The following is a 26,637-nucleotide window of genomic DNA, read 5'->3' on the forward strand; positions in this document are numbered from 1 at the left end:
TGCCCAATCTACCATTTATGTTCTTGCGCAAGCTGAAAATCTTTGCGTAACGTCGTTATGTTGGGCATACGCAGAGTTGGATGCCTGTACCACGTTTAGCTGCGTCAGAGTTGTTCATTCATGATATCGCGAACAGTTCTCGGATGGGGTACCCGCTTACACCAGACCCAAGACCCCAGTCATAACGGCTTGTATTGTCGGAACGAACCGCCGCATCGTGATTGGCAAGGGAGGTAAGGTTAACTTTCACGCGATTCAAGTCAGGTATGCAGTCTCAGGCGCTCTTAGCGAGATTTGGGATCGCCAATTGCGCCATGCGGTGACTGCCTGGTAATGCTCTCAGCGTTATGCTGCCGCAATGCTGCGGATCTTGGTCTCTTTCGTGATGATGTGGAGTTAGGTATTATTACCAAGGGACACGCAGTTTCGAGTGCTGGAGTCAATTCTCTGAAAGAACAAAAAACAAGGGCTCGATTGCGGGTACTGGGCCCGGTAAGAGCCTTCTTTATTTACATATAGATCAGAATAATTCCCAAATTGTGAGAATCTCAAGTATGAGAATTTATATGCAAATCGAGGCAAATAGGGATGCTGTGCAGATGTAAACCCACTAGTGCTGCCGCCAACGGTTTGCGGCGGTTGTTGGTCATAGAATATCGAATACTTTAGGCGCAAGCTTCCTAATGTTGTGCCAATATAGGTGTAAATCGACGTACATCTGCATTGTATCAGCTCTTTCTGTTTCATGCACATTGAGAGATACAACATGAGGTATAAAGCACCATGATTCACTGGCTAAATGTGATACGTGTGACAATAGGTCAAGCATGCCAAAAAGGCAAGGAGATTCGGTTCATATTTCACTTCTTCTGTAACTTACTTCTCATATCTCATTCCTGAGAGTACCTGTCGCACCATTCCATATCTCACCGTGCAGCAACAAATGGGGGCAGACGTTCTGAGGCGGTTGAAGTTCGTATCACTTGAGGACCAGTGTTAACACCAGCAGCCAGACTGCCAAACCTCATCACCATGCAAGAAATGCAATCTTAGACACTGAGTGGTTACCCAATTGTGGATGGAAAATATGCCTCGATAAGGATGGAAATACCCAGCACTTCGATGAGGAGAAGTGGCCCGTTGATAGGCCCCCAGCCTTCGGCGTATACTAGATGTAACATGTCTAAGGATTCGAAGCTACAATAGTCACGGAAGCAATCATGCTGTGCTTTTAGTGAGAAGTTAGAACGTTTGACCAGCTAAGACTCATTGTGCCTCACATGGTATATCAATGCTCATAAAGAAATATCGGCTGATGAAGGGATCGTCCAGATACTTTTGCCCACAGGCGATATTAAAGGCTTTAAATGCAGATCATCTTAATTAAATACGGCAAAAATTCCGCTTGATAGACGCTTTTGTACTTCAAATTCAGTCCTTACTTACACGTTCTTCTCTTGTTCTCACAAAATTCGTTGTCATAAACTGACCTACCCTGTAGCTGTTTTGTGATTTTCGCGAAACTTTTGAACGCCACTTGCATTGTCAGAAGTTGGCCCTGAAAATGGTACTATAAGTCTACGAATTGTACTAAATTTGCTCTAGAAACCGTGATTTATTCGGAGAACAGCTATTTGGAATTTGTGGTGTTTTCTAGATGTTGAGAAAAGGCCTGGTGCAAGACGGCTACTTTGCGGCCTAATAACAGCACAACGTAAACACATGGGCGTACAACAATACACCACTTTTGAGGAACATCAATTTTAATTATACGATTATATACAAACTACAACAATTTCCCACATGAACTGCAACACTGATCATACTTGGTGTTTCTGTGGCAAAGCGTCGTTTGTCGAGAAGGAGCAAAGTGGGCGGTGCCAGAACCCCCAAAGGAAGCCTCAAACCAGGAACACACTAAACACGGCGAATCTCATCCGAATCGTGATGGCGCTTGATGAATTACCTTGCCGGCCGCCACCGAGATGCTCATTGCCAGCCTAGACTCCGTCGAGGTGCCAACCGAGTCTCCCCATGTGCCAATCAATAACCCGGATCTCAGGTACTAGTCGCAGTGGCGCTTGATGTCGAGACAAACTTGTATAAGCACCTCAGCGTAAACGAGCCGCCAAACCAGGCGTTTAGTATGTTCGGGAAGCCCTATGATGCTACCCTTTTGCAGCAGGCTTAGGCGCATATTTGCTTACCGGACCGGATTTAACGGAAAGCCATGTGCCAACCAACCATCGACATGCTTCATGGAACTCTTGGCCGGAGCAAATGGCCAGGTAAAGGGTCTGGGTGCCAAGGTTGGTTACGAAGTCTTCCTTGTTGACATTGCGCATGTAAGACCAACTGCATGGTTTGCCAAGCCCATGGTTTATTGCCAGTCGACAACTCACGTTGTGATTTTCTGCGCTTTTTCGAGGTCTATGTTTCGGGCCGTGCCAAGCCTGGGGGCTAGTTTGTGGCAGGGTTGTCAGGGGGGTGTATCGAGTATTGCGGCTCATGGCATGAGGTGGCCGTGTCAATGGATGTAACTGGTGATATTAATCTGCATTAGTGGCAATTGCTTTTTGCCAGGTACAGTCACCTAGTACCACTATAGCACGCCGATAACCCTGTTGCATAAAACGTAAACATGATAGGAATTCGCGCAAGATGCTTATTAGTTGGGGGCTGGGATTCGTCTGACCATGAAGATCTGATCAGTAATAGTTAACTGTGGAACTACTCGGTTTACAACGGAGCATGGAATCCGCAAAGCGAAAGCAGTCACTTGATGTGCCCTCATACGGAATGAGGACTAATATGGTACGTACCGCATAGCCATGCTGTGCTATGCAAGATGCCCATCTGGCAGCTTACCATCGCCCGACTATACGGTACAGTGTAACATGTGAACAGAAATAGCGGGAGGAATACTACCCAATACGCCGGTGCAATCCAACAAGATGCTCACGTACAGTATGTCAGCTCAAACGACAACTTGCATTTTGAGAGCGGCTCGGCCCAGCCGGACAGTACATATGGCTCGTTATAAACACATTCCGTTCTGGGGATACGCCGTAACTGCGGAGCAATCGCCGATGGCTTTGTTACACTGCAGGCAGACTGACTCACTTTACCCTGGACAGATGCCTGTCAAGGATACCGGGCGAGAGCCAGAGTTGCAGTGATGCATGGTGAATGCGGGCAAAGATTGACTGTGGATAACTATAGCTGTAGGGGGTGCATTTTGGATAATAGCGGATATGGAGGGACATCTGTGTTGGATAAGCAGCTATGGAAACGAAGGCTGCGAATGATTTTGTTTTCATTAACCACCAGGGTTAGCAAAGTGCTTCAATGCTAGCTAAATCCCCTTTCTCCGATGAATCAAATGGCTAAAGTTGTCAAAGTGTTGGCTCACCGGAGCCCAATTTCTGGATCAGAAGATTATCTAGCTGAAGTATTCAATACTGCATACTTAAACAGGGAGGCTAGAAACGGCATCTTCTCGTGAACAGATCAAGAAATGACTTCCTCTATACTTGTGCAGACTCCTTGTCACTGGCTCAGCGCGAGACACTACCTAGTTACTACTTGGCATATTGTAAAGTGACTTCTAAATTTGTGTCCGAATACATGCTCAAGTCAATTCTTCTTGCGATCTTTGGCCTTGTCTTCATTTGTCAAGTCCTCAACCATGACCATGAAGGTGCATGCGCCAATGGCAGTCAACACATGCCAATAGCCATGAAACTCGAGCAAGAAGCTCCACGGCATACCAACTTGTCGTTTGTACCTCGTCAATTGAGAGCAATACCGCAGATCCAACTGCCACAAAAAATATCCTATTGCAAAGCAAGCTATTAAATTTGGTTAGCATGTTGAGAATTGTATTGCATGGGAACATCATGGAGGGCCACTTTCTCACCTGCCCCAAAGAGAGTGTTCCGACGAAGCGTAGCCTGCTGGCTTTCGCTCTTGACCCGTGTCTTAATAAGTGATCTGGTGCGCAGACCAACAAGGAAGATGAGCAGGACAAATGCTAGTTCATGCACGACCTGCTCATCCGTGGCCACATGGTAGACGATTACGGTGGCAAGACTGACAACTAGCACCACTGTGAACGTCTTTATCTCGGGCCATGTCCGGTCAAATGTCATTGCGCGATACAAAACACAAGACGAAGCTACAAGCATGGAAAGGTCATCGCCTGTAAGTTCAGGGTACAGTCAGCAAGTGGCAACACAACTTTCAAGCCAGTAAGTAAGGCATGAATGCAAGTTACGACGTACCCATTTGAGCGTGGAACTTCAGTGTCCCATGGAACAAGGCAGAGCATATGCCAACAAGGGCTAGCCCGTAAAACGGCGCTTTAGCAGCAAGGGTGCCGTCTTTTGTTGGGCGGCGTGAGAGATGACGCAGGGCATATATGACTTGGAGCCTGCCAGTCAGCACATCCAAGTCAGTGCAAGAGGCTCTAACATACCATATATTATGTTGGTAATCGTATTAATAAACTCGGCGACTAGACCTGAAATAATGTAGTCTTCTTCACAAAAGCTGGGCGTTGGCAACGGGTGTCAGCAGGAATGCTTGGCAGTGTATGGACATGTACATTGCTTGAGGAAGTCTTACTTTGCTCTTGCGGTGGGAGCGCCAAGAATTGGTTCATGAGGAGTCTCGCGATATGGGATGGAGAAGCGCATTGTGAGGTCAGGAACGACCTCTGAGGGTGCAGACTCAATCGTTTGCCTGCAGGAACCGTAATTGAGTCTTTTTCGTAAGATGTTGGGTTGGTGATGGTGGTAAGAGAGAATGCAAGGGCGGGTCAAGGTTGAGTTGAGTTGAGTTGAGTTGTGTTGTGTTGTGGCTTATAATGCAAAGTTACTCATGGATAAGTCCAAGTTTGGTCAAGAGCTTACATGTACCAAAAACGTGCTCTCACACACGGAAAGCTGCATGCACCCAACCACTCATGGATAAACCCGCATATGCAATGTTGGCGTTGATCATGTCTGGTTGAACTTAGCAACGCCCAGACAATGGATTCCAGCTCGAGGGTGCTGCCCGCCCGCTGCCACAATACGTGTTGCACGGAAGTCAGAGACGCAGTCTCACCTGAGCGCATCAAAACCATCGTCACGAACATTCAACACTCCTAGTATCCAAGCGAAAAGAGGCAAGATAAACTAGTTTTGCTTCTTCATGATGGAGTTGCGTGTTAGCCATCGGTTTCGCTTTTTCATGGCATTCACGACTCTTGCCATCTTCACCTTTGCAAGTGCTTTAGATGCGACTTTGTTGGGAAACCTCTTCCGGTATATTCTGGCCAATGACTTGAACAAAATGGCTCACGCTTCCCATAGTCTAACTTGCATCATAAAATAGATTATCGCTGAAGCTACTCATGCCACCAGTTTAGAGGCATTTTGGATGAGCACTTCATTCCTCCTCACAGCAGTCACATTCCAACCAGTGACAACGGCCTTGTCGGACATCTTCGGTCGCAAACCAACTCTTTACCTCTGTTGCGCATTATTTACCATCGGCCTAATCATTTTTGGTACGGCAAAGTCATCGAGCGTAGTCATACTCGGTCGGACGATCCAGGGCATCGGAGGAGGTGGCCTCGAAGTGCTTTCTGAGGTCATATTAACAGACATTACCACCTTGAAAGAAAGACCACTTTATTTAGGAATAATGTCGTTATTCTGGGCGGGTGCCGCAGTCGCAGGACCACCTATTGGCGGTGCCCTCGCCGAATACTTGAGCTGGAGGTGGTTGGCCTGGATTCTACTCCCACTCATGGGTCTATCTCTTGCCCTTATCCCCCCTTTCCTGACTCTTCAACAAGACACTAGCTCTGCGATACAAAAGGCAAAGCGGGTAGACTGGGCTGGAATAGCGCTTTTTATTTGTGCCAGTACGCTCATACTGTTTCCTATTACCGCTGGTGGTCAGCTGTTTCCATGGCAGAGTGTTCAAGTATGGGCACCGTTTTCTGTCGGAGTAGCATGCCTTGCTGCCTTTTGCTGGGTAGAGTACAAGGCAGTCGAGCCCATGCTACCGTTTAGAATCTTCAAGAGCGCTACTGTGTCTGCTGCCATGTTTGGAGCCTGCTTGCACGGCATTGTTGTTTGGTGCGTGCTCTACTTCTTGCCCATCTACTTCCAAGCCGTTCATGGTCGATCCGCAGTCGAGTCTGGAATCGACGGCTTCTCCTTCGGCTTCACAGCAACACCAGCAGCCATCATCACGGCTCTATTGATTGAATATATCCGTCGATACCTGTGGACCATTGCTGGTGGCTGGGCCCTGGGCACAGCAGGCTCCGCAGCCATGACAGTGTTGTCAGTCAGCACAAATATAGTGTCTGCCCGAGCCCTTCTCATACCATCAGGTATAGGATTTGGAATGCTATATCCTGGACTTGCCATGCCTATTCAGGCCGGAACAGATGTTAACGACGTGGGAATAGCCACCGGCACGTTAGTGTTCTCCCGCAACCTTGGGTCGACTCTTGGCATCGCAGTGAGTTCCGCGATCTTTACCAATCGATTTGCAAGTCTATTCAAAAATAGCGGCCTTTCTTATACAGACTTTGGGATTGGAAATGCCAATGATGCTCTTGGTCTGGTTCCTCAACTGCATGCCTACGCACAAGCTGGCGGGCCTGCTTTCAGGACCCTTCAGGAGATTTACGCCAGCTCCTTTAAGTCAATTGCAATATTCATGGCGGCTGTTTCTGGGATCGGTCTCATCACTACTATCTTCATCAAGGAATTGGCTTTTGAGGATGAGAATCTGGGAAAGCAGAGACTGCGAGCCGCAGACTCCGAACTAGAGCCGGGGGCCAGTGGCCAGGCGTGTGTAGAGGTGAGATAAATATCGAAAACTACTTGCATTAGACTTTTGTAATAGAAATTTCATTTTAAAATTTCAGCTGATCTATTCTGTTGAAGGCGCGTTGCTGCCCGCAGCTAGTGAGAAGTTGTACGTCTGACCAAAACCTTCCTTTTTTTAGTTTCTAGAAGGAATATATCCAGACTATCTACTACAATTTTAAAGACTTTCGCTTCTTTTCCGCATCTCCAACCCATTTAGTTCCGAAAAAACCATCCCAGAATGTGAAAAACGGCTGAGAGAAATTCGTTTTCATACCCCAGCTCTGATGATGAATGTCATGATATTCCGCGTTGTTACTAGTGAAGCACTGAAGAGGATCCCAAGGAATCTTATATCCACAGTGATCGTCAACTGTCTTGATGGTCGCAATGGTGAAGAACAATATGGCTTGTCTTGTCGACATGCCGGAGACGATAAAGGCGACTCCAGTTCCGACCGTATCCCCGACGAATCCTTCTAGTGGGTGATTGTAGAGTGCTCCGTATGCATAAGGCACATAGAGCCGGTGATGACGTACATGAAAAGTTCGATAGCACCATTTATTTGTGTGCATGAGACGATGCAGAAAGTATTGCCATGTATCGACGACGAACATGGCGAGGAGAAACTGAAGCGCCGGAAATATGACATGGTAGATGGCCTTGGCAACGAAGAGTTCCCACGCCAAATACTCTAATGAAGAATCCATTTGGCCACCATGAACAGATGACATGTTTCTGATGTCGGAGGAGATACCTCCAGCAAGTACACTGCCAAACGTAGATTGGCGGCCCAAATGCTCAGATATGGCTTGGGAGTCGAGCCCAACTGCAGCAAACGCAATGGGAATAACCCTCTGACAAATTCTGACTCGTCTTGCCCATAGTGATATTGCGTACTCTTGTGTGACTAGAGTGTCAACTCCCAAGTACAAGTGAGTCCCCAAGCCTGCAAGAGTCTGCAGCGCCTGTTGGACGAGGACATCTCTGAGACATTCCCATCTTCCAACGCGGTTTCTTTTCAAGACTTCAACAGGAGTATGTAGCCTATACTGGGGGAAAATATCAAATACATCAAAAAGATGAAACAAAGCAGACATTGCCCAGTAAGCTAAAAGAGGCGCCGCTAAGGCAAGGTAGGCATCTTCTATGCCCGGAATCAGTGTTGATGCTGGCTTGCGCTCATACACCGGTAGCTGGGGCAAACTGAAAGATGCCATTTTCTCAGACAAGAAAGATTGTATGAATGAACTTGATTCTGTTTATTTCTTGTTCTACAAGCACCAAGCTCGCAAGTTAATGAGTCCCTGACAACCCGGCTATTTTGTAGCTGCTTGCTTCGTGGTACCACTATTATTGCGATCTTCTGATGCGGTGAGCTTTTAGTTCCCTTCAAAACTTGTTGGTTCAAGAATTAAATTTGCACCCCCTGGTGTCCGAAAACCGTGTTGATGTACCGCGTTTCAATAGTTCGGGCCGGACGACTCGGCGAATCAACATTGCAGTTCAGATCTGACGTGACACATAAAACCTTGCGCGGCCATCGCCCGAATAGTAACAATCCTAGCCGCAGCACGCTCTGCCAAGTATCCATGGTGATTATATATGCATCGACAGCCGTAGAGTCAGCAATCTAGACGTACTTTCAGTTCGGTACCAAGGCCAGCTTGAACCGCGAGAACATTGTTATGGGTTTTACGAATCACTTTGATGCCCGCGGCAAGGTACTTTCTTGTTTTCTCACCCCGCTCTTCTAAGTAGCTCTGCAAGCAACGTTTGAAACTACTGACTCTTGTTATTTTAGTCCGTGATTGTGGCTGGAGGGTCCAAAGGCCTTGGACAAGAACTGGCCCTGCAGCTTGTTGCACGTGGTGAGCACGACTTGCTTACATTGTTGATGATATCGGTGCTAATGTTGTTGCAGGAGCGGACGTCACCGTGCTCGCTCGTTCTCTCCCTAGTTTGAAGGAAACAAAGAGGCTGATGGAACAGCATCTATTGGTTCCTGGACAAACAGTTGACTGTCAGAGCCTAGACCTGACAGACAAAGCCGCAGTAAGTCAACCTCTTCAACTATCCCTAGCCCATCCCGCACAGTCCATGATTAATGACCCATCCAAAGGTCGTTGAATACATCTCTTCTCTGGATGAGCCGCCTTGGGCATTGGTCTGTGTTGCAGGCGGCACAGCCGAAGAAATCGGGTTTCTGGCCGACATTTCCCCTGACGCTATTAGCTCCTGCATGACCAAGAACTATGTGTCATCGGCTTATATTGCCCAGGCTGTGCTTAAGCGCTGGGTCACTCCAACATCGGAACAAAAGTCCAACAGGGTAGACAGTCGCCACCTCGTTTTCACTGCATCTACTGCCGCACTTGTCTCTGTTCCTGGTTATGCGGCTTACGCACCAACCAAGGCGGCTATCCGCTCACTTGCAGACATCTTGCGTCAAGAGGTTCTGATGTATCAGTCAGTTCCTCCTATCAAAGTTCACTGTTCTTTCCCGGGGACCATATACACGGAGAGTTTCTTCCAGGAGCAACAGGCCAAGCCTCACTTATGTAAACAAATCGAGGGCACACTGGATGATAAGGGTGGTATGACGGCGAAAGAAGTCGCCAGGCTAACCTTGCAAGGCCTTGACAGAGGGCAATTCTTTATAACGCCCGATTTCCAAACGAGGCTTCTGTTGAATAATATGCGGGGCCCAAGTCCTCGTGAGTATGTCATTGTTGATTGGGTTATTGGATTCTTTGGGTCACTAGTTTGGCCATTCATACGGTTTTATCTTGATCAACTGGCAAAAAATGCGGGTAGAGATAAGACTAAGAAGTAGTGTAGCGTAGAGTAAACATGGGAGCTCATCTGGTTGTTGTAAAGGCTCAAATCTGCTCAGGGATGCATAAATTGATCGGACACTCTGATAGTTGCTTGAAAAAGAGGCCTCCTGCATGTCTAAACTTGCCATAATGGTGGTAACTGAAAGAAAAATGGGAATATTGCACAAGCTTACAGGATGAATTGTGACATCCCGACGTGCATGATGCCATGTTCTCACCGGCAACATGGCAGGAACTGGCTGAGACCGTGAACCAACAAGAGAACGCAGAGGCGACCAATCGCCCGATTATTGAAACTAATTCAGGATACGCTAAATTCTTATACAGGTTAATACCGAAGAGAAACAGTAAAAAGGGGGTGAGTTTGGGAATACGGACAAGGGGACGGGGCGTGTACCTTTCTTACGAATATGATCCACGAGGCAGAACTTCTTCAGGTCGAGTGTCTTCTGTCATGGGCCCCATTGTTGCCATGATATTTCAGATTACGCCCTATGAGGATTTTAGTTTCGATAGTTACTAAATTATTATGGTCCAGTCTTACAATCTGAACAGGGAAAGCACCGAGAAGATAACGACAGCTTACAGGAAAGAATGTCATGTATGGTTAATGACAGGCTAACTGGAAGTCGAACTGGTTGCCATACCGTGTCATGGGCTGGCAGACATGAGGTATATAAGACACAGCAAATCGTAGTAATTCTATGAGCAGCATACCCAAGCACCTGCACCGCAGCTCCAAGTACTACCCCGTTTCCCTTCGCAACCATGACGCCCCCAATATCTCATGAGTCGTCCATTACGCTCTTGTCTCCTGTTTCACACAAGAATGCAGTACGAAGAGGGTCGATTACCCTCTCGGCAGCGGCTACCCGCAAGAAGACGGAGCCAAAAGAGCCCTCACACTTCGATTTTGTTCAAACCAAAGAACCAAAGGTTAGCTATGTTGAAGCCTTGAGGTTCTTCTGGTGGGCTATAGTTGTGATGATATCACAGCTATTCAATGATATTAGAGAGGGACGTAATGGTTTTGCAACCATATTTACTGCGGATTTGATCTCCCACTTTTTCGTAAGAAGAATCTTAGTAGCAGTTTGGCTTGTTGTTTTGTACGGTCTCTGACACATCCTTATTAGTTTATTCCTGTTGGCAGAATGACACCTCGCCTGGTCATCAAGGGTCCGCATGAGCATTTACATGTTCGAGTGATCCCAAAGTCTACCACCCGCCAGTATGAAGAACTCAAACACATTGATACGTTCCCTGAGAAGGAAATGATCAATTGCGTGAGCAACAACTACGGAGGCTTTTCGAAGCTTGAAGATGATGCCGCTGATCTCATTGATCACACAATCTCAACATTACCATTCACTGATGGTCCTGAAGAACTGGAAATTACTTTGAGAAAAGAGTGTACCGCATACATGGGCTTTGATCTCTGCGAACTAGCACCATCTGGTTTCAGCAGCAACGTATTGGCCTTCCAAACTGTCAACAATCTCGCTCAAGCAAGTGGCAAGACTTGCATCTTCCTGTGCGACCGTGACTGTCATAACTCAATGTTCACAGGGGCTTATACCAACAAGAATGCCGTCACGCATAAATTCGACCACAATGACATTACAGATTTGGAGTTCAAGCTGCGGACTTTGAAGCAAAAGGACCCAGAGGCGTTTGTGTGCGTTGCTGTTGAAGGCTTATACAGTATGGAGGGTACAACGGCGCCGATACCTGCAATTTTGGCACTGAAAAAGTTGTACGGCTTCAAACTGCTGGTTGATGAAGCACATTCCTTCATGTCTCTTGGATCCACGGGCCGTGGATCGTTCAACCACTGGCAAGATTTGGGATATGACTGTCCCCTCAAAGAGGCTGATGTCATGACCTGCATGTTTTCCAAGTCGGTCGGTTGTACTGGTGGTATGGTATTAGCAAACGGTGCTTTCGCCACGCAGTTGGCAATCGAGGGCCGTAATATGGCTATTCAAGGCTCCGAGAATTTGTCAACAGCCGTCATCGTTCGTGTGCTGAGTCTCATGCGTAAACCGCAGCTCATTCGGCGACGTATGGCGACTCTGCGTTCCAAGGCTACCTACGCTGCTCACATGCTGTCGAAGGCAGGTTGCAAAGTGTTGTCCTCTCCTGGAAGTCCTATCGTCTGCTTTCCAGTTGGTAAGTAGTTCAAGGCGACGGTAAAGTACGAACGCAGAGCGTTCATGCTGACAATTCGAGTAGGAACCGTTCGACAAGTCGCCGTCCTGCATGATGAGGCTTTCCAAAAGGGAGTAGCATTGGTTGGAGGTGTCCCTCCTGCTACGCCTCTATGGTATTTCACCCAAAATCCCACGTTGTTCTGAATCAGTTGTACAGTATCAGCTAATATGCCTTTTTAGGGGCTGTCGAATTAGAATGGCCATCTTTGCGACTATCGAGTGGGCAGATTTGCGCTCGGCGCTTACTACTACGATTGACATTTGTGTCAAACACAAAGTACCGGGTGTCAAGAAGATTTTCATTGACCCATACTCTCTGCCTAAAGAAATGTTGCCAAGTGATGCAGAAATCACAAATAGCAGGGCTGTTGACGGGGAACTCTTCGAACTCGTTGACACTCTTGCTCAAAGTGATAAGAAACAGCTACAAGCAACGGCTATTGGATCCCATCCCAAGATTCTTGCCGCTGGAACATCAGCATTGAGGAATTATGGAATTGGCCCTTGCTCCGCACGCTGGTACTATGGCTCGTTCGACGTCTTTGTGCGGCTTGAGCAACGCTTAGCCAGTCTGTACCCATCACTCATCCAACACTCCGGCAGGTGTAGAGGTATGTCGTCTTTTCTCCCCTGATCTACGCTTTTCTCCAACCATTCTGACCTGTCTTTGGATAGCCATGGTGTGCGGCGATGCAGAAGTGACAATCGGATCCTCTTTTGCAGCTCGAGCCATTCCCCCGAGGACTAAACACATTGATAATTTGGTTTGCCTAGCCTCTTCAGCACCGCACTTTGTTCACAAAGCTGTGAGCATGGCCAAGGAATCAACAGCTCGGCGCGTTGTTCACTTCAACGCTGTTCGAGATGTACCTGAGCTGCTGGCACAAGAGTATGAGAGAACCAAGCGGTCCATATATCTCACGATATATCTGGAAGTCGCAGATCAAGCCACAGGTCTGCCTCTCGACTTGATACCCTTGTTGCGTGCCATTGCTCGCTTACCCACGGCGCAACTCGCAGGCGCTTGTATATTCTTGGATGACCGCAACGGTTTGGGCAAGCTAGGGCCAAAGAAGCTTGGATATTTGAACTACATGGAAGAGAAACACGGTGACGACTTTATTATCAAAGCACTTGGTCGCCGGTCGTCTGATATACAAGTTTTGGTCGCTGGTTCGTGGTATAGCGCCTTTGGACATCAAGGAGGATACGTCACAGGCTCAGCTCAAGTGGTAGAAAACCTGACTTGGGATGCCAGGGCATTCTTCTTTTCAACTCCGCCAATGCCTTTGCAAACAGCCATGTCTGACAAAGCCTTGCAGATGTTAGCAGAAGGCCAATTGTAACCGATCAAGAGTTTGCACTTGTGGAATTGTTAGATTACAGTTTGAAAAGAAAAGTCATAAAATTTTTAATTGCTTGGTACAAGAAAATAGTTCTAAGGAAATATTAAAACCGTGTCCGCCACTTACAGTTAGCCTGGGAAATATATTTACACACTTTGGCCATTACAAGTTGGACTTGACGTTGAAAAGACCACATCTTTCAGCTTCTTTTCCCTCCACGCGGGATCAGATAGGCAACGAACTGCGGTTGAGAGCTCGTCAAGGAAGTGCTCCATTTGTTGAAGCTCCACGACGCTCGAGTCGAAACAGGCACGTAGATTAATTCTGCCATCATGGAACTCGCCAAGCTGACACTCAACATATAAGGGGTATGAGCCAGTCCGCCGACCCAGCTCCAGAATAGTCTTCTTGCCTGCAACGAGACCACGCGTGAACATGCCACTACTCTCATCTCGGTAGCGTGGATCTCCCCGTCTGATAGCAGACTGGATGACGAGCAGCGTTTGGAAGTCGCACGCCCGTGCCGCCTCAGGGCTAATTTGGCGGATTTTCTCAAGACTTGTTTGTTCGAATGGTATCATATCTGTGGCTTGCTTCTGAACGGCTTCTAGAAGTTCTTTGACGCATGCCTCCCAATTTATAGACACGCAAATGGGTAACGTGGAAAACGCAGGGCCCGCCATCCGCTCAATACCAGCAACTGCACATTGACGGCCTGTAACTGTTGTCCCAAATATGGCTTCAGTGGAATTGAGGCTTCGGGCAATGACCATTGACAGGGCTGCTCGAATAATCGTTGCAATTGTAAAGTCTCCGAGATTGCGGTCTACTTCCAGTACCGATAGATGAGCTTCTTCATACTGGTGTGTTGCTGGTACTGGCGCTGGGAAGTGGCAGCCTTCAAGGTTGCTGAACTGATTCTTCCAGAAGGAATATACTTGCTTGTCATCGGCAGATTTGATGTGCTCGATGAAAGCTAGTGTGTTCTCCAACGCATACACCCTCTTGTTGAAGTATATCTTCTCTGCTTCTGCTAGCATTAGCCGGAGAGCCCATCCATCGTACACTGCCCAATGCAACTCCCAAATAAAATGACGACAACCACCGCCGGGGGCCTCGACAATGCCAAACCGGACCAACCGTGTGCCTGGTCCCATTGGATTTCTTTCTGAATGCTCTCGATACTCTTCGAAAGTCTCACTTTGGATCCATTCCACCATATCTTCCAAGACAACCTGCACCCAGTCATGGCCTTGGATATGGATGATTCGTGTCCTTAAAATAGCATTCCGGGATACCACTTGATTCCAAGCGTCTTGGAACTTGTTCAGATCGATGTCCTTGCGAATCTCCATAGAGTGTGCAGATGAGAGTCGCAGACACTCGCCTTCCTCGCGAAGCATCAAATTTTCCTGCAAAGGTGTGCACGGTACAATATCGAGGATCCTATCTTTGTCAAGACTCAGCTGCGATGATACCGCTCTGAGATCATCTTCAATGCAAACACCGCGATTGCCCAGTAGTGAAAATGTTGGAATAATATGGCCCTGATCCAGGCTTTGCGAAACTGCGACTGATGCTAGATTGTGAAGAACGGGATGCTGAAAAATATCACCTACAGTAAGTATGATGTCTTGATCCCGCGCTAGACTCACAAGCTTCATGGCTCCGATGGAATCTCCGCCGACCCGGAAGAAACTATCCTCGACGCCAATGCTTTCTTGACTAATATTAAGCACGTCAGCCCAGAGTCTCTGCATAGCCTTCTCCATGTCTGTCTCCGGCTGTTGTATGTGATCATTTGAACGGCCGAGTGCAACAATCTCTTCCATCGTCTGTGATGTAACCATTTCTCTGAGCTCCCGTCTATTTGTTTTCCCGGTGACAGTTCGAGGCATTTCTCGAATGGGTAAATATACCGACGGGATCACGTAAGCAGGCAGCGTGTCTGAAAGACGCTCACTCAATCCTGCAGTAGCTTTCCTTACAGCGGTGCTGTGATCATCTTCCGGCATATCATCTGAGCCAAGCAATGAAATGAAGACAACGAGCATCATGCCATCGGCCTGTTGCGGTCGGACTGCTTCGGCGACGACATCCACGCCGCGGATATTTGTGGCTTTGAGTGCCGCAATCACATTCTGTTCCACTTCGCCCAGCTCAATTCGTTGTCCTCGAATCTTGACTTGAGTATCCTTTCGACCGATATATACCAGCGTTCCGTCTTCGTTGTAACGGGCTAGATCTCCAGTGCGGTATAATGTTCCTCTTCTTCCCTGGAACCCCTTGGTACCTTGTAACAGCCATCCTGGGTCTTCGATAAATACTTTGGCCGTCCTTTCTTTGTCATTTATATACCCCTTTCCGACCAAAGGACCTTCAATCCATAACTCGCCAACGGCTCCGATTGGCACCAGGGAGTTGACATTGTCAACATCTACTACCCATGTGCAAGCACCGACGCCACGACCAATCGAAACGTCTTCTAATTGTGTCGACGTGGTGAGATCGTGTACGGTGACAACATTAGTCTCTGCTGGACCATAGGCATTGACTACTTTGATGCCTCGAGGCACAAGAGTGATGTCACCTGGAAGCACAACCTCTCCGCTGAGATTGAGGACTTCAATCGTGGTCAACTTGGACCAATTGAGACATCGCAGAACCGTGGGCGTGATATGGGCATAATTCGCTCGCAAAGCCGTAATAGAACCCTCGATGTTGTTGCGTCGATCGGTTTCTGAAGGAATACACAAGCAGCCTCCACAAGCTAAGGCGTGCAAAAAGTTGCACCAAGCAATGTCAAAGGCGTAGGACGCAAAGTCATACACTCTGGAGGCGCTTGAGAGCCCCAGTCCGTCTCTCTGATAGCTTATGATGCTGCTGAAATTCTGGTGCGTAATCATTGTGCCTTTTGGAGTTCCAGTACTTCCTGAAGTAAATACTACGTACAGAACATCAGAAGGACTAGACGTAGGAAGGTCGTTCTCCATCTTGCTAGCTTCGTATTCTGAGAGACGCCCGCCACTTGCAACTACTACGTCATCTGCACCGAGGCGACGAGCGAGTTCTTCGTTAGCATCTGAACAAAGAATCAGTTTTCCGCTGAGCTCTGACACGATGACTCGCAGACGCCCCTCTGGCTGCGTCGTATCCATAGCCGTGGATGCAGCTCCCGTCTTCATGACTGCCAACATAGCTACAGCAGCCCACATTGACTTTTCGAAGCATAATGGCACCACCTTGCCAGGCCCAACCCCCATAATGATGAGGCGGCTGGCAAGTATGGTAGAAAACCGGTCTAGCTCTCTGTAGGTCAACTCGCCATCCCAGGCGCAGATAGCTGGTGCGTCCGGGTGAGCTTGGACTCTTTGATGAATCAACTTGTGGACGCAAGACTCTGTGGCACTGGGCACCGTAGCATTCCAGCCCCAGATTTTCTGGAGTTCAGAAGGGCTTACAGAAACTGTATCTTTAAGTTTCTTGTCCATTGACACGGAATCAGACAAGCAGTGAAGTGTGTGTTCAAACTGGCTGGCAATGCGAGACATGCTAGACTTACTCGCAACTTCATGATCAAACCGAATCAGAAATTTCATCCCGTTGTTAACAGGTCGACAAAAAACCACGATGCTGTAGGCCTCAAGATTTTGCACAATGCCCTCTACTGGGCCGTCGACGTTCTCAAATACCAAGACTGTTCGAAATTTGCATCCCATAGCCGCCTCGTCACTTGCCTGACGGATTAGGTAGAGACAGCTTTGCTCGAATAGAGCCAAGTCTTCCACTTGCCCTTGCACCTGATTCAAGAAGTTTTGCGTACTGCTTTCCCAATCGATACCTATGCGAATTGGCAGGGCGGATTGAGACAAACTGACGCCGAACAACGCATCGAAGAGCCTGCGTTCCTTGCGGCCACGATTGACCACGCGGCTTTGACCATTGTAGGGATCGTGATATCGCACTCCCTGAGCTCTAACTCTTCCGCAATCAAAGCTACCTCGCCTCGTTGCTTACCTTGCCGTGAGGGACCTACACCACTTGAGTGTCGGAAGTGTGCGGCATCTAAGTCTGTGAATTGCTGCTTCCAGAATGCCATAGTTGTAATCGTATCATGTCCAGTAACACGGCGGAAAAACTCATCATACAGTGACTCTGCTCCGAACGAGCCACCGTCGTCATCATCGCCTACATCGAGTGAAGGAAACTGTTTGGTGTTTAGAAGAGTATCTATAGCTTTGGCAAGAGTACCTGCAACTTCTTCAGCAAATTGGGAACTGATTGTTGCCTCCCGGATCTGCACCGAGACAATCATGGAATCTTTCATAAGCCGGCTACTTAGAAGAAGGTCATACTATTCTCCGTTAATTATTGTTACAATTCCTTCTCTCTACACAGAGTACACAGAGAGAAGCAAGCGAAGGGGAGGTATGCCCATACCTCGTGTGGATCCTGGTAGGCACAAAGCTTGAATAATATGTTTCGCTCGTCGCACTGCTCAAATCCGTCTTCCTCCCGGACGGTCATCGCCGTATTGAACAACCGTCGGCCCGTAAAGCCGATTTCGTGCTGGATCTCAGCCAATGATACATGCTGATAATCTAGGCGGCCGATTGAATCGGCAGAGACAGCCTTGAGAACAGTGGGTAAGGGTTGGCCAAGATTTATACGACTGATTAGCATATTCGCAAGCGGGCCAACCATCCTGTTAATATGGTCCACTGGAGCGTCTCTTCCGGAGGCCAAGTATCCAAAGCAGACTTCTTCCTTCCCGGTGAGCTGAGAAGTCACCATGGCCCACGCGACCTGTAAGAAAACGGCTCGAGTGATGCCCATGCCTTTGCAAAAGCTTGATATACCCGCAGTTGACGAGCTTGGCACATCGATGTATCTGAAGGTATCCGCAAAACCAGGCTCTGGCGTATAACACGTCGCCACTTCACACGAGTTGACGCCTTCGAGAAAATGTGACCAGAATTCTATGCGCTTTGCTCCGTCGATACTTCTAACGTATTGAACCATCTCTTTGAAAGACGGAGCAGGTGGTAGATGCTGGCCATCGTAGGCAGTGGCGAGATCGTGTACCAGCGGCGTCAGTGATGCGCCATCCAGGAGAGTGTGATTGATATCTAGTCTACACGCTACTTCTCCAGTTCGGCTTTGGAAAACTGTGAAAGCATGCTGTGGCTCACTGGTTGCAAAAGTTGGTCTGTCGATGTTGTATAAATCATCTGTCAAATTGTCCGTATCAATGACCTGATGCGACACGCGGATTTGCGGTCCGTCGAGAAGAATCTGGACGAAATTGCTACCTTCAGGATGCAGCCCGAATATGGTCGACAGAATGGCATGACGATCTACGACGAGTCGCCATGCTTCTTCTAGGCGAGAGGGCGAGATGCTTTGTGTCGAGTCGCTCGGTGTGCATTTCCAGATCCAAAAGGTTGCATAAGAGCTCGAACCAGTACCTGAGCTCAACAAAATGCCCTCCTGCATAGGTAAGGTCGGATATATGTCGACGACATTCTCCGCTTCAACTCCCATATCTGGAAGCTGCTGCTTCAATAGCCTGTCTAGCCCACGGTATGAGATTGGCATTAATGGAAGATCGCTCAACGTGAGGCTTGGTGATGTTTGCTGCAAGGCTTGTAGAGCAAGGTCTATAGTCTGGTTGAAATCTTGGAACCATTGTCGTAATCTCGCCTGGTGCTTCATGTTTCGATTCAGAGTGAACGTAGTGACTAATTTGCCGCCCTGCACAGCTATATTGGCCTCAATCAAGGCAAGCCGCTTTGAAGACTGAGAAACCACCTCTAGCTTGTGACCGTCGTCAAAACCTTCCGCCAACTTGAATAACCCATCAGAACTTTCTAGTTGCTGGTATCTTCCGGCAAAGTTGAGCAAAAGCTCTATCTCGTCGTGATGTTGGAACTGCTTTTGACATGTAGGATCATGATAACGTGAGGCAAAATACGGTTGCCCCTTGCCCGGTATGCTTCGCCTGGTATCTTTGGCAACACGAATCGCATTGATGATGGTACTTTCGGAAGACATCTCGATTAGCAGAGGATGTACAGTGGTGAACCACCCAACAGTGCCCGATACATCAATTGGAAGGCTGGCGCATTGCTCACGGCCGTGGCCTTCGATGAAAATGGCTGGCATCTTGCGTTCTGAGAATGCTTGGTAGAATGAATATGCATATGCGCCGAGGATGATATCAAGGGTTTCTGTTCGCAGAGTGTCATTGCACTTCCCTAGCAATAAATCGGTAGTCTCGGCGCTCAAGATCGTGATACAATCCTCAGAGACACCACTAATGTTATCCACCATCTCTACACCCCAGAAAGCCAGGTCGGCCTTTGGTATATCAAATTTCAGCACCTCTTCTGGCTTTAGACACTTCGCCGCGTCGTGCTGTAATCGACACCATGTTCGGAAGGGTGGTCCTGCTTGAGGTCGTAATGTTCCGGATTTGATGTATTCCTCCACATCATTCCATATGATCCGCCAGGATACAAGATCAACTACCAAATGGTGGGCTGATAGTACTAGCATTTGGCCGATTCCTGCAATGTTGAACAAATCAGCAGCAAATACAGGCCCCTCCAAGATGTCCAGCTGGGCTTGGCGATTCTGCGCAATGTGTAGAACATCGGAACGACGGGCTACATTGTGGTTTGCAAATGCGAAACTGGACAAATTATCTTCAGCAATAATCTGCTCCCATTGATCGTTTGCGTTCTGCCGGTAACGCGCTCGAAGCATGCTGTGACGGGTAACCAATGCTTTCAACGCATTGTGAAGCGTCGTGGTCGGCACAGATCGATTAAGGTCCAGAACAAAGCTCTGGTTGAAGAAGTCGATTCCCTCCGGGAATATGTCAAAGAACTTATTCTGAATTGGCGACAGGCCAAATGGTTCGCCTGTTTCTTTCTCATTGTATTCCCGTGCTGGCAAAGTGTTTTGGAGTACGATCTGATTACATTGGAGTGCCAGTTTCTGGATGGTGCTTGCCCGGAGAACGTTCCCAACAGTCAAAGATATACCATGTGCGCGGCACTTGGAAACAACTTGCATGGCCGTAATAGAATCACCACCGAGTCTTGTAAAGGGCTTGTTGACGGAAACAACTTCCGCCGGTAGATTGAGCACCGTCATCCAAATCTCTTGCAGGAGAGCCTCCATGCTGTTTGACGCTGTTGAACCCTCGCTATCACCTTCAAGGCTAGTATGCTGTTTCCATTGTGCAGTGCCCAGTTTGCGAAGACGAACACGATCGGTTTTGCCGGTGATTGTCATCGGAAAGCTTTGCATTGGTATATACGCATTTGGCACCATGTAAGCTGGCAACACGCCAGCTAGGCGAGACGACAGCTCTGATGTAGCTTCTTTGACCAACTTGACACACTGGTCTTCCGACATCATGTTGGCATTTGCGGGACTGATGAAGGCAATGAGTATCAAGTTGTCTGTTTCGTCTGAGCGAATGGTTTCTGCAACAACTTGCCAACTTCCTGTGGAATCTTTGACAGCCTCGAGGGCTCTGCAGATGTGCTGCTCTACTTCGGAAAGTTCAACACGCTGACCACGAATTTTGACCTGTGTGTCCTTTCGCCGAACAAACACGAGGGTGCCATCATTTTCATACCGCACCAAATCACCCGTGCGATACAGTCGACCGCGTCGGCCAGGCTGTTTTGATGACCCTTGTAGAAGCCATCCAGGATCTTCTATAAAAGCCGAGGACGTCTTTTCGGGATCGTTGAGGTATCCCTGACCTACCAGAGGCCCTTCAAGCCACAACTCGCCAACCATTCCAATCGGTGTAAGTAGATTCTGATCATCGGGGTCGACAACCCATGTGCATGCTCCAACTCCACGGCCAAGTGCAATATGTCTAGACGCGCATAAATCGTAGCATGTTGTCATTGGGGTGCATTCGGAGGGACCGTATATAATCTTGACCTGTGTGTTGTCGCTAGAAAGGGACACGTCGCTGGGAAAAACAGCTTCACCTCCAAGCATCAAGGTAGCCAGCCGACTCAGAGCCTTAGGGCTAATATGACGAGCAACTGATGGAGTGAGGAATGCCACCGTAACGTCGTATTTCCCAAAGCAATTTTCAAGGTCGCTTTGCCGCTCCTCGTCTGAGGGAACACAGAGACAACCGCCACTCGTCAGTGTGTGAAGAAGATTATACCAGGCCGCGTCAAAGGCATACGATGAGAAGTCAAACACCCGCGAACCAGGGGTAAATCCATAGGATTCATGTTGGTGGAGAACTGCCGTGCTATAACTTCGATGGTTGACAACGACACCCTTCGGAATTCCAGTGCTGCCAGAGGTGAAGACTATATAAAGGTTCTGTGACGGGTCGATGTTTGGCAGCTCGCTGTTTTGTTGCGTATTAGGCGTCGAAAAAGCATTTCCATCTACACCTAGGACCTCGCACTGTCCTATTCGTCGTGCTAAATCTACATTCTTGGTTGATGACAGAACCAAGGATGCCCCGACTTGCATCATAATTGTGCGTAGTCGCTTTTCCGGTTGTGCAGGGTCTATACCTGCTCCTGCTGCGCCGGTCTTCACTGCTCCGAGCATGGCCACAGACATCCATTTTGACTTCTCAAAGCATAGTGGCACGACTGTGCCTGGCCCAATACCCTTGGCAATCAGTTGTCGAGCTAGCTTAGTTGATAGTGCATCAAGCTGCTCATACGTCAAATCACCATCCCATGCATGGACTGCAATCGACTCGGGATGTGAGATTGCTTCCGCTTTGAACAAATCGATAATGGATATATCGACTGGCTTCGGGACGTTAGTGTTCCACTTCCAGACATCCTCCAAATCTTTCTCCCCAATGGATGCCATATCCGCGAGTCTATCATCCCGCCGTTTGGCATTTGTGAGTTGGCGCAGAACATGCCCAAATTGGTGAGTTATTCGAGATCTGTGAGTCCCAGATACTTGCTCGGGGCCAAAACTGACCCGTAGACGAAGCTTATTGGGCCAAGCACAGCAATATATGATGATACCATAACCTCCGCAATCTTGCTCGTTTTCCAGAACTCCATTGCTTTTGTCCACGGCCGCGTCTTCGCTGGCACGTTCAATGATTAGAAGCGATTGGAAATCACAGGCCGCCATTGCTTCGCTGCCTAACTGGCGGAGCCAGTGTAAACCAGCTCCATGGAATGCTGCTATGTCTTTCTCCTTGTCATAAACAGTACTCAAGAACTCCTGAGCGCTAGCTGCCCAATCCACTTGCAGTCGGAATGGTACTACTGAGCGGTCTCCGCCTTCAACCGTTCTAATACCAGGCAACGTTGCTTGACGACTCATCAGACTTACTCCGAACAATACCTCAGTCGACTCGCTCATTTGCGCTACCACGACTGACCATGCTGCCCTGATCATTGTCTCCGGGTGATGGGGTCCGCTCCATTCGATTCCATCAGTTGTCAATTCCACATCGTCAGATCTCGGACGGGATTTCGCCTCTGTTCTGTAGCAGTGAGTACGGGAGCTCTCTAGACCGGCAAATTGATTTCTCCAAAATTCTTCTGTTGACTTCCTATCTGTTCCAATGACGTGTTTAAAAAATTGGTCGGGTAGATGCTCAATCAATCGATGATCATTGTCTTCAGCTTTGATGCTTTGTGGGGTTGAAGCAAAATCTTGTTTCTGGCACCATGTCTCGGTTGAAACAAGGTAGTTGGCGGCCTGTATCAACATAGCACACACCTCTTGAGCCACCTGGTGACTGACAAAGGCCGTTCTATAATACATAGTGACGCTCACCTTATCAGGATCTAAGTAGCCCTCAAGGACAAGGTCAAACTATGGCATGTTAGTTATGCAGCCTGGTTAAAGAGCCGGAACAACAATAACGTCTTACTCACCTCATGGGAGCTCACGAGACAATGCTTTGCAAACGAAAATCCCTCTTTCTCGTCTTGGCCAAAGGGGTTGGTTCGAAGGAGCGACACCATCGTGTTGAAGAGCCCACCCGAAACTCCCAAGGCATGCTGTACCTCCGCCAAGGATGTCTGCTGATGTTTTCGGTGCTCTCTCAATGTTGCCGCAGTTGATTTAAAGAGTTCTCGAAGTGTCTTGCGCAGATCAATGCGGTTTACTAGCATATTTGCCAGCGGGCCGACAATCCTGTTGATCCCGTCCACTGGGGCGTCTCTACCAGATGCCATATAGCCAAAGCACACATCTTCTGTGCCAGTATAGTGAGACAACACTAGAGCCCAGGCTACATGCATGAAAATCGAACGAGTAATGCAATTTCTCTTGCAAAAGCCCGCGATGTCTGCCAGAGACTCTGCTGGAAGGAAGATGCTACTATTTACATATTGCTTTCCAGTATCTGCCACCGATTGGAATCCAGGAAGCTTGCATGGCTTTATGCCATACAGAAAATCGATCCAAAAGCCTGTAGTTTCCGACTTGGGTCTACTTTTGATGTGCCTAACAACGTCGCTGAACGGTTGAGCAGCTGGCGGAGCTTTGCCATTGTAGAAATCAAGTGTGTCCTGCAGTAGAATAGACAAGGAGTACGAATCATAAAGTGTATGACACACATCAAATCTACAGGCGATGTCTCCTGTGCCCGACTGACAGATGGTAAACGTATGCTTTGGTCTGTATGCTGTGAACTGCGGCCTCGGAAGCTCCGCTAGGGTCGTAGCGGGACATGAATCGGTCGTAATCTGAAAAACCTGGATCTCCACGTTGTTGAGAATGAATTGCACATAGCTGTTTCCCTCTGGATGTAAGCCAAATATGGTAGAGAAAATTCTGTGCTGGCTTATGGCTGCCTTCCATGCTGCTTGTAGTCGACTTGGCGATATCGCCTTGTCGTCAGAAGGGATGCACTTCCAGACCCGGTAGTCTGCGTATGAGGATGAGCTCAGCAAGACTCCCTCTTGTAGAGGAGAACAGGGACATATGTCCACTATATCCTCTGGTCTAAGTCTCATGCTAGGGAGCACTTCACTGATCAGGGTGTCTCTTCCAGATGATGATATGTCCAAGAGAGGGAAATCACTAGGGCTGAAAGTCGACGGCATGTGAAGTAGATCTTGCGCTGCTGAAGATACTGTGTGCAGATACGTCTTCATCCATTCGTGAAGTAAAGTTCTATGCTGCAGATATCTGTTGAACGAAAACGTGATGAAAATTTGGCCGTCTTGAACACGAGCTTCAATCTCAACGACCGCCTGACGCAGAGCCGAGGGCGGTGCTATTTGTTCGTCACGGGCAACATGTTGACTGGACTTGGACTGCTCATGGAAGTTGAATAGAAAGTCGACTTTTTGGGGGCTTTGAGGGCCTTCTGCAGATTTTTGTCTTCCTTTTCTGAGTTCCTTTGCATGGCGTATTTCCGTGAGCACTGTGCTGTCCGGCGCAGGCAAGTTTTGAATAAGCTGCATACCCGTGATAGTCTTCACAACAAAGACCTCCGGGATTGAGCCATCAGAGAATATTCTGGATAATGTATGGGTCATTGCTCCCAGCATGATGTCAGAAGGCTCAGTCCGCATGCTCTTGTTGCTATCTCCAAGCAGCAGTGAGCTGACCTCCCGCCCTAGAATCTCGGTATGGCTTTCGCAGGAGGAATTGGTATTACTTAACATTGAGATTTTCCAGAAGTCCATCCATGAAGCCTGTATGGCTATATCTCGGAGTCCTGACCTGTCCACTTTGCCTTGGGATGTCCTAGGTATATGTTCAACTGGAAGAAATACATCCGGCACCAAATGTGGTGGAAGAGTCTTCGCGAGTTGAGCTCGTAAACTTGAAGCGAGACTTTTAACTGCCGCGGTTTGCTCATCATTCGAGCCATCTTTGCTGTGGCTAATGGTTTGAACACCTCCCGGAGCCAAAAAGATCAATAACAAAACAGCATCATCTTCTTCGGTGTCTGGGGTCCCGGCGGTGCGGAACGTCTCAGCAGTAATATTCATCTCTCTGATCCGTATATCATCTTGATCCTGCAGAAAATGCTTCACTTGCTCTTCCACCTCATAAAGCACAACATTTTTGCCGCGGATTCTGACCATTGACTCTTTTGGTCCAATGTGTACCAGTTTTCCGTCACGCCGCCGTCTGACCAGATCACCTGTCCGATATAGCAGGCCCTTCACCTTCTCTGGCTCCTCCGAATTAGCGTGACCCAACATAACGGAATATTTTATGTTGACATCCATATATTCGAAATTTAATCGTCGTCCAAATAGAGGGACTTCAATCCAGAGTTCCCCAATACCGTCAATTGGTGTCACATCTTCCGGGTTGTCGGGATCAAGTACCCATGTAGATGCTTGAGCAGTATAGCCATTTAGTTCAGAGACAGACAGATGTAACTTCTCAGCAAGGTCGTGCTTAGGGTTAATGCTAGCAACTGTGTGTTGTACGGCTTTCATACCGGGCGACGGCAATACGCGTACACCCGAATCGTAAGAAAACCTGTCATTAATTGTCGTCATATTGATACAAGTAGCAGCTGAGAAGCGCAACTAACAACTTACTCAAATACGAACGAATAACGCCGCGACATTCAACATTATAGGAAAAATGGTGGCAGGTTGAATAGCTTGTCCCCAAGTGTTGAATAATACTGTGCTCACCGACTCAGTGGAAATTAGACGCCACCACCGTGTTCATCATCAAAGCCCCCGTAGCACTAATCCGTAGGGGATATCCAGGTTGTCGCTAAAACAAATTACTATCAAATGCCCAAAGTCTCGTTTTAGCCCAAGATGTGAAATATAAGGATAAATCTGCGAGACATCTACACCGCTTGGACTCTCTCGCTTTAAGTGCATGGTCTATGCCCTTCGATAGCGGGCTATCTTTAACCCACGCATGCTAAGACTCCAAGGAGTTTTAAGACAGGACATCACCAGAAATACACAGTAACGTAGTATCAGCGGTAGCCAGTTCAAGTTCCATTGACGATACATTTGATTTCGGTTGTAAGGCTATTTACGATTCAGACTCGGCCGCAATACCGTCGTCGAGACAGATCCTTATGTGAAGTGTTATTGAAACCTTTTATTTAGTCCAGACTCTGTACCAACTGACGTGGCATTGCAAACAAGGCTCTATCCCAATAGCACCACTTTGAGACAGTCTTATCGACGCTGGGTCTGGATTTGTGTCTACAAAGTATCTATGCCAGTGTGGTACGGAACTAAGACATCAAGTGACCGCTTGTTGATACGCTACAGATGAGACTAGTTACGGAACTTCGGTTGTTGAAGTGTCATACCCCGGTTAGTCTCAGCAGCATAAACAACAGCAGTCAAATTGGCCGATTGGATGTCCAAGGGACTCCGCAAGTATC

The 26,637-nt window shown here is 48.0% G+C and overlaps 5 protein-coding genes across 5 annotated transcripts; 3 read left to right on the forward strand and 2 right to left on the reverse strand.

Moving 5' to 3' along the window:
• Window positions 1–3,636: 3,636 nt before the first annotated feature.
• On the reverse strand, window positions 3,637–4,697 carry VFPPC_07698 (alkaline ceramidase family protein; the record flags this gene model as incomplete). Its single annotated transcript, XM_018286516.1, has 5 exons — window positions 3,637–3,851; window positions 3,920–4,201; window positions 4,284–4,424; window positions 4,478–4,551; window positions 4,627–4,697. 5 exons carry the CDS (start codon window positions 4,695–4,697, stop codon window positions 3,637–3,639), a joined length of 783 nt encoding a protein of 260 aa, XP_018143181.1.
• Window positions 4,698–5,424: 727 nt separating this feature from the next.
• VFPPC_07699 (major facilitator superfamily protein) lies at window positions 5,425–6,876 on the forward strand (the record flags this gene model as incomplete). Its single annotated transcript, XM_018286517.2, has 1 exon — window positions 5,425–6,876. The coding sequence occupies one exon, from the start codon at window positions 5,425–5,427 to the stop codon at window positions 6,874–6,876; it is 1,452 nt and encodes a 483-aa protein (XP_018143182.2).
• Window positions 6,877–8,563: 1,687 nt separating this feature from the next.
• On the forward strand, window positions 8,564–9,726 carry VFPPC_07701 (steroid dehydrogenase; the record flags this gene model as incomplete). The annotated part of the gene is made up of 5 exons (XM_022428579.1): window positions 8,564–8,599; window positions 8,680–8,746; window positions 8,800–8,930; window positions 8,998–9,592; window positions 9,722–9,726. The coding sequence occupies 5 exons, from the start codon at window positions 8,564–8,566 to the stop codon at window positions 9,724–9,726; spliced, it is 834 nt and encodes a 277-aa protein (XP_022284371.1).
• Window positions 9,727–10,483: 757 nt separating this feature from the next.
• VFPPC_07702 (aminotransferase, classes I and II family protein) lies at window positions 10,484–13,274 on the forward strand (the record flags this gene model as incomplete). Its single annotated transcript, XM_018286520.1, has 5 exons — window positions 10,484–10,786; window positions 10,852–11,887; window positions 11,951–12,041; window positions 12,109–12,539; window positions 12,604–13,274. 5 exons carry the CDS (start codon window positions 10,484–10,486, stop codon window positions 13,272–13,274), a joined length of 2,532 nt encoding a protein of 843 aa, XP_018143185.1.
• A 146-nt stretch (window positions 13,275–13,420) lies between these two features.
• Window positions 13,421–25,777, reverse strand: VFPPC_07703 (non-ribosomal peptide synthetase; the record flags this gene model as incomplete). The annotated part of the gene is made up of 4 exons (XM_022428580.1): window positions 13,421–17,242; window positions 17,311–17,628; window positions 17,715–23,120; window positions 23,183–25,777. The coding sequence occupies 4 exons, from the start codon at window positions 25,775–25,777 to the stop codon at window positions 13,421–13,423; spliced, it is 12,141 nt and encodes a 4,046-aa protein (XP_022284372.1).
• Between the last annotated feature and the right edge of the window lie 860 nt (window positions 25,778–26,637).

The sequence above is a fragment of the Pochonia chlamydosporia genome, chromosome 4 (genome assembly GCF_001653235.2).
Source record: "Pochonia chlamydosporia 170 chromosome 4, whole genome shotgun sequence".
Taxonomy (NCBI): Eukaryota; Fungi; Ascomycota; class Sordariomycetes; order Hypocreales; family Clavicipitaceae; genus Pochonia; species Pochonia chlamydosporia.